Source organism: Alosa sapidissima, chromosome 14, assembly GCF_018492685.1.
Source record: "Alosa sapidissima isolate fAloSap1 chromosome 14, fAloSap1.pri, whole genome shotgun sequence".
NCBI lineage: Eukaryota > Metazoa > Chordata > Actinopteri > Clupeiformes > Clupeidae > Alosa > Alosa sapidissima.
The window spans coordinates 2,041,633-2,049,115 of record NC_055970.1 but is presented as its reverse complement, the minus strand read 5'-3'; the positions used below and the strand labels follow the sequence as shown (position 1 = coordinate 2,049,115).

At 48.8% G+C, this 7,483-nt stretch overlaps 1 protein-coding gene across 9 annotated transcripts; it reads right to left on the bottom strand.

The window, feature by feature from the left end:
- Window positions 1-291: 291 nt before the first annotated feature.
- On the bottom strand, window positions 292-6,534 carry si:dkey-56m19.5 (uncharacterized protein KIAA0754). Of its 9 annotated transcripts, none has more exons than XM_042062094.1 (3): window positions 6,295-6,534; window positions 2,343-2,962; window positions 292-2,294 (listed from the first exon to the last, which is right to left on the bottom strand). In XM_042062094.1, exons 2-3 carry the CDS (start codon window positions 2,952-2,954, stop codon window positions 1,062-1,064), a joined length of 1,845 nt encoding a protein of 614 aa, XP_041918028.1. In that variant the 5' UTR covers window positions 2,955-2,962; window positions 6,295-6,534; the 3' UTR covers window positions 292-1,061. The 9 variants fall into 9 exon arrangements, with proteins under 9 accessions (XP_041918028.1, XP_041918029.1, XP_041918030.1 ...); XM_042062095.1 differs by having other exon boundaries at window positions 292-1,738; window positions 1,937-2,962; window positions 6,295-6,533; XM_042062096.1 differs by having other exon boundaries at window positions 292-1,738; window positions 1,943-2,962; window positions 6,295-6,533.
- Window positions 6,535-7,483: the final 949 nt, after the last annotated feature.

Below are 7,483 nucleotides of genomic sequence, written 5' to 3'. Positions count from 1 at the left end.
TGTGTCAACTGTGTGGTGTTAATGCAAAAATCAACAGTTAACCCCGAACCAGACCTGGCCTGTATCTGGCTCACAACAGCCTCATCTCAGACACACAAAGGAACAATCTAGAAAATCCACTCCGAGCGCTGACTGCACAGCAGGCTCTCTCAAGCAAACATTTTGATGTCATTAGGTGTTTTTGAATAATTAATGCTGTGTAAGACAAACCTAATTAGTTGTCTGAAGGTTAATCATAACTCAAATATGCAAGGGGAACTCCTCATAGCAGAAATACAAAAAGAAGCATGGTTAAGGTATAACAGTCTCTTTTATTTTCTAAGCCAAGCCATCAAGTTAAAATGAACATTCCTCACTGCTTCTCTGTTATGGAAAGGTCAGAAAGGTCTTATCCTTTAATCTTGTTTTACATAGTTACGGAAAGGATATGTGAAAGTCAAAATTAGATTATATACTATTAAATGCTAATCCAATAAAACATTTTTTGTCTTAATATTCATCAGGCTCACACACAAAGACAAGACTACTCATTCCATTCATAGTTTCCTTTGTTAATGTCCAGTATTTTGTTCTGTGGTCCAGTTTTTACCCCCTTTCACTTTCTCTCTTCTCAGCAGTTTTTCATCACTAAAATGGGCCTGGCATTCGTCTCTCCTGGGCCTGCTACTACAGGACCAACAGCCCCTCGGCCCTCACAAAAGACACAAAGCCCCAAAGCGTTGGGCTTGGACTCTTTGTGCCATTCTCTCGCTCAATTGTGTCCTCACTCATTCAAATCTCACTCACTTTTCTCTCTTCTTCATGCTCACCCTCACTCTCAGCTCTTGAGTGGTTGGATTTCTTCTTTTTTTTTTTTTTTTTTGGCTAACCAGAAATTCCTTTGCCTGAGTTACTGCAACACGTTCGCTTGAAGCTTTATCTTCAGAGGCGTGTGTTGCAAAAGGAGGTGTTTATTGATGTTCTTGTACTGTTTGTTGGTGTTTTTGTTTGTTTACATCGTTAAAACAGGATTCACAGTTGTTTTTTGTTATTATTTGCTTTTCTGTTGTTAAGTTAGTTTCTCAGATGATGTCGACCACCTGACTCACTGCAGCCTCGACGATGTCTGGGATCAGGACGTCCACCTGGCTCAAGTCCTTTTTAAGTTCACAGTCACTGGGGGCCTCATGGGGGGCCTGCTCCTCCTCTGGCTGCACCACGCCATTCACACACTCCTCCGCCGGCTGCTGCTCGGCCAGCGCAGCGGGCTGCTCCGCTGATACGGGTTCAGGTGCGGCCTCCTCGCTCACGCCGTTGACCTCCGGTGCGGAAGCGGGCTCCTCCGGGGCGCGTTCACACTCGCCGTTATCCAGTGGCGCGTCCACAGCCGGCGCCTCTTTGCTGGGTGACGACGGCGCCGCATCGGAGGCGGCGGCCTCCTCAGTGGAGAGTTCGTTGGTAGACGCGGACTCAGAGATGACGATCTCGGGGATGGCCTCGGCTGAATCCTCGACGGCTGGGGCGGCAGCAGCCTCTGCCTCTGTGCTTTCTGGCTCTGACTCAGCAGCAGCGGCGGCAGGCTCTGACTCCAACACGGGCTTTGGTTCAGCAGCAGCGGCAGGCTCTGACTCCAACACGGGCTTTGGTTCAGCAGCAGCGGCAGGCTCTGACTCCAACACGGGCTTTGGTTCAGCAGCAGCGGCAGGCTCTGACTCCGACACGGGCTCTGGTTCTGACTCAGGGGCAGCAGCAGGCTCTGACACGGGCTCTGGTTCTGAGACAGCAGCAGCGGCAGGCTCTGACTCCAACACGGGCTCTGGTTCTGACTCAGCAGCAGCGGCAGGCTCTGACTCCAACATGGGCTCTGGTTCTGACTCAGCAGCAGCGGCAGGCTCTGACTCCAACATGGGCTCTGGTTCTGAGACAGCAGCAGCAGCAGGCTCTGACTCCAACACGGGCTCTGGCTCGGCTTCCACAGGGGCGGCAGCAGCAGACGCCACCTCTGGCTCTGAGGGTGCTGTGGATGACTCCTCTGGCTCAGTGACAGTCTGTGGTTCTGGTTCGGCTTCAGGCTCCGGTTCTGGCTCTGGAGCAGCAGCAACTAAGGTGACTTGCGTGACCTCAATCACTTCTGTGACTTCCACATCGCCCACGACCTCTTGGACAATTTCTATCTCCTCCACTACTACCACCTCTTGTATAGGCTCTGGCTCTGGCGTCGTTTCTGGCTCTGGTGTTGGTTCTGCTGCAGGTTCCTCAGCTGCCGCTTCCTCTGGTGCTGCTGCAGGTTCCTCTGGAACGGGTGCTGGAGGTTCCTCTGGAGCGGGTGCGGAAGGCTCCTCGGGTGCTGCTGCTGGAGGTTCCTCTGGAACGGCTGCTGGAGGTTCCTCTGGAGCGGGTGCGGAAGGCTCCTCGGGTGCTGCTGCTGGAGGTTCCTCTGGAACGGGTGCTGGAGGTTCCTCTGGTGCTGCTGCAGGTTCCTCAGGTGCGGCTGCTGCAGGTTCCTCTGGAGCGGGTGCTGGAGGTTCCGCAGGTGCGGCTGCTGCAGGTTCCTCAGGTGCTGCTGCGGGAGGTTCTTCGGGTGCTGCTGCTGGAGGTTCCTCAGGTGCTGCTGCGGGAGGTTCTTCGGGTGCTGCTGCTGGAGGTTCCTCAGGTGCTGCTGCGGGAGGTTCTTCGGGTGCTGCTGCTGGAGGTTCCTCAGGTGCGGCTGCAGTCTGTTCCTCAGGTGCTGCGGCTGGTTCAGCAGCAGGCTCTACCGGTGCAGCGGCTGCAGGTTCCTCCTTTGCCTCGGCTACCTGTTCCTCTGCCGCAGGAGCTGCAGCTTCAGTAGTGGGGGCTGCCTCAGCCTGTTCGGGTGCAGCCTCCGCCGCCTCCACCTTCTGTTCTACTTGGGCCACAGCTGCCGCCTCCTCCTTCTTCTCCTTCGGGTCACTGACATCATACCCCTTCTTCTTCTTGCTTAGCTTGGCTCCCATGGTGAGTTCTGTGAGTAGCAGGAGCATAGCAGGAGAGTCTGTTAGCGTCAGTACTAATACTTGTGTTTACACTTTTAACTGAACCACACCCACCCCACTCCATATTAAAAATGGAATAATCAACTCAGACACCAAACACGAGTTCCATACTCAACTTGTCCACTCATTGGACTGAATAGAAGAAAGGGAGAGAGAGTTGTATAGGCGCATGCAAGAGTGAGGTAGATCATTTGGTCTTTCCTTCTTAAAGCACACTAACCCTTTCTCCTCTTAAGAAGGACACTAACTCATTTCGACCGGGAGCCATGGACACAGACTGCGAGTGGTGCCAAAACACGTCTATGGAGGACATCTAAAAGACAAACTGCCACAGGACAGGAGCTTTGGCCAGTCCTTTACATTCCTTACCACACACTCATGTGAACTCAAAGGGCAATGTATCCACGAATCTCAGGAAGGCAACAGTGCCAAATGAGCGCCTACAGTTCATCTACCCCTTTAATAGACGGCTTGGTCCACACTGGCATCCTTTCAGAACAGCCCTCTGGGTCAGTCACATGAGGTATAGTAGGATACATCCGAGGACTAAATTCAGCTCTTTGTAAAAAAAATTGGCTTTCCTACCTGGGAAATTATATTGCTACTCCCTAGCCTGCAAAGCATGAAGACTGAATGCAAAACCACAGAGCTGGAACAATTGCCTGGTCCAATGGCTTGTTTAATCAAGATTTTCAGGCTATCAAACAAGAAAGTGTACTGCAAATAGGTACTTTGAAACAAGGAGCCAGGTCTGTGTTGACATGTGATCATTTTCTTCCCTCAGCAAATGCTTGGAGGCATTGTACTTTCAGTGGACTGAAGGTGAGATGAGCTAGAAAACTTCAAAAGTAGTCCCTCCACCTAACTTCCTGCTGCTGCTAGTTAATTAGAAGTGAATCAACAAAGAACATGTGAGGGTGAACAAGTGGTCTTGCCTTGTCACATAGGAATGGTGTTACATTGGCTTTACTTCTAGCTGCATGAACAATGACAGGGGAGGATTTCAACAGCATGCAACTTCCTTATTCCTGTATAGAGAAGTAAGTGAAAACAACTAAAAGCACCCATGACTGCTGCTATCACTTACACTGGATGCAGGCCAGATCTCTCCCATGACATTGAAAGTTTTTTTAGAGAAGCAGTTAGATTAATCTAATAAACCCTTACAGGAGAAGAAACTGCCAGCCAGTTTCACTCTAATTGCAGTGGGGGTGGGAAACAACCTCTGCCATAACGGCAGGAATTCCACGAGCCCCGCAGCAATCATTAGTGCCTCTGTGATGATTGGCCATTAATAATTTAAAGCAAATTTCATGGATTAGTGAGGTGGGGGTAGGAAGAGGTTCTACTAGCCAAAGACTGGACCTTGCTGTAAAATGTCGGCTGCCATCAATTATCAATCAATTGGACACCTTTGCCCGACGTCACACGTGTGATCGTGCAACTATTGTTATAATTATCTGAGGTGCAGCACACGCCTCTGCTTAATAGAAACTGTCCGTTGTGCTGCATTGGAGCAATCAGGAATGGTTGCACCAGTCATCCACAAATCAATTCACATGCTGGAGCCCGCGGCCAGTCTCCCGCACCAGTTCCGGCTGCAGCTACCAGCCTCGATGCGCACACGTTCCTCCTCAACCGAGTCAACTCAGCCGCTTTCTTCCCATACAATATGCTCGCCGTGTGCCAATTAAGGTAATTGCCCGGATTATTGCGGAGGATTTGACTCAATTTATTCTTTCTTCTTAATCGGAATCAGGCGAATTTTACACCCATATAAGTAGCGGCAAAATTGTACTGGGAGGCGAAGTCTATATTGCACATGCAAATAAGATCCTACAAGGAATCAGAAATGCGCTACCCATCGCTGACAGGAAGCAGCAAGGAAATATAGCTCACTCTTGAGAACACAACGATCCGGCTAACATTGCCATGACTAAAATGAGAGAGATTGCACATTTTAGGTCAATGATATCGCAAGTCAAGATCAATGTAAACACCAAAACCACACACTAATATTTAATCTCAGGGCACACTCAGGTGGTTATAAAAAACGTGGCATGTTTCAGTAAGCCATGCCTCTCAATAAAATATTTGCCCAACGCGCAGCGCAGATGAAATTCCTACAGGAGTAACAAGCCAAAGCCAGTGGCTGCGAGTGTTGTTGGCAAAGTAAAGTAAAGTTAATTCAAATCCGGCTGCAAGTGAGTAGCGTAGCCGCCACCCAAAACAATAGGACAGACATAAATCACTGATTGCAGAGAACCATCATCTCAACAAACGCAGTGATTCTGCGCCCAAACCCGATCCCCCCCGCCTCTCCCCTCTCCCCTTTTTGTTCATGATCACGTAGGCTATCCACTAAAAGAGTTAGCCTACACTGGCGTAACACTCCCTGACGGTGTGAATTAAAAAACAGACACCCCAACAGGCCCTTATAAAGTAAACTGCTGTCGAAAGTAGGATGATTTTGATGGGCTATTTGTACAGCATGACCACACATATATGGCAATTAACACATTGTTTTAGTATTTGTAGGTTACAACATGGGTTTGGAAAAAAATATTCCAACCTCTAGAAAATCTGGAATTAATTACCTTAAGAGTAACCACACCTTCACAAAATTGCGCTGTGCCAGTGGGCCGACAACTCTGAGCACCAAACCAGGGGGTATTCTCTTGTAACAAATCACATAGGCTATTGTTTCGCAAGACCAAGGCAAATCTTACCCCCTTCAAGAAAGACACGCTTCAGATTATCCCGCAAAATGTAAGCCTGTAGGCTAGATGTTCGATGAACAACGCATGTAGAACGAGCACAGCTGAACACGATGCAAAAATACCAAATAGCACTAACAGAGAACAATGGATATATGAATCAACCTCTCGACAGCGAGTCCAGTAACCATCCCCAGCTCTCTCCAGATTTCCAGCAGGACTTCGCAGGGGAGTTTCAGAATTAAGGCTACTACAATCCAGAAAGTCTAAGTATATATACTCTTTTGATCCCGTGAGGAAAATTTGGTCGCTGCATTTATCCCAATCCGTGAATTAGTGAAACACACTCCGCACAGTGAGGTGAAGCACACACTAATCCCGGCGCAGTGAGCTGCCTGCAACAGCAGCGGCAGTGAGGGGTTAGGTGCCTTGCTCAAGGGCATTTCAGCCGTGCCTACTGATCGGGGTTCGAACCGGCAACCCTCCGGTTACAAGTCCGAAACGCTAACCAGTAGGCCACGGCTGCTCCAAGAGAGAGCAAGTGGGTGCCCGTGGCAACTATCCGGACCAAAAAGTTTACCGACCTGTTTTGCTGCTAAGATGATCCCTTGAAAGCGGTGTGGTGGGAAGAGTCGGATAGTTGTTCTTCCCCCTCTGCAAGAATAGCTTTGAATTGAGGAGGCAAGCTCGCGACTGACAGCTGCGCCCGTTCCTGCTCGCTCCCGGAGGTCCAATATGAGACCGTGTGTTTCTGCTCTGCGCGCACCCCTCCTGCTTCCCTCACAGTCAGCGAGACATCTGTCGCTATCACAACCTACCCTGCCCACTAACCTCATGTATACCCGCCTTCTCCCTCCTCCCCTGCCGTACCCCCTCCTTGTATGCATATTTCTGTAGATTAGATGGGCTTTATTTGTTTTGGGGGAAAATAATGGCCCTTTCTTGCTTGACTTTGTTAACTCATTGAGTGGTTGTTATGGTGATCAACTTTACTTGTGTCTGAAAGTTATGTGTCTTTTTTGCGTGTTTGTGATATTTTTTTTTCTAGAGAGATGTTTTGGTGGAGCTTAACCATCGCCTTTCTGCTGAGCAGTTTCTCTCTATATCTAGGTTTTCACACTCTTGATTGAAAACTCTTGATTGTGAAGATTTCACAGCATTATGACACTCCCATCCCCATTCTGGCCGAACTTTTGGTTGCTATTAGTAATGGTGAATATGCAAGCAACAAAAAAAAAAAGTTTTTATATACATCTATGTCATTGACAAAGAGTGGTGTGGTCACATGATTGCGTAACGTGGCACCTTTACACAGCGGCTGCGGTTAAGTCAACACAACTGTGTACCATTAACCTTCAAGAACACAATGTTTAGGCCTACTCCATGCTCAGACACACAAACACACACACACACACACACACACACACACACACACATAACCCGCCCCCCAGTAGTCACCATTCTCAATATCACTTGCCCACCTTTAAGTGTCCTGACATGTCACACCGAGGCGTAACCTGCCTGGAAGGTGTTAATGGGATAATGTACATGGCAGGGTCGCGCAGAAATTCTGCATCTTGTTCCAACTCGGCACATTCTCTTCTGTGGTGTGCCAAATGCAGAATACACTCATTGATTTCGATACACTTGATTTCATCAATACACTTGATTTCATCGATACACTTATGATTGTGTCACGGCCTGTCTCCTTGGTCAACCGGTTAACTTGCCCACAGAGTCTCAACAAAAGGCTTTAAGTACACTGACCACCCT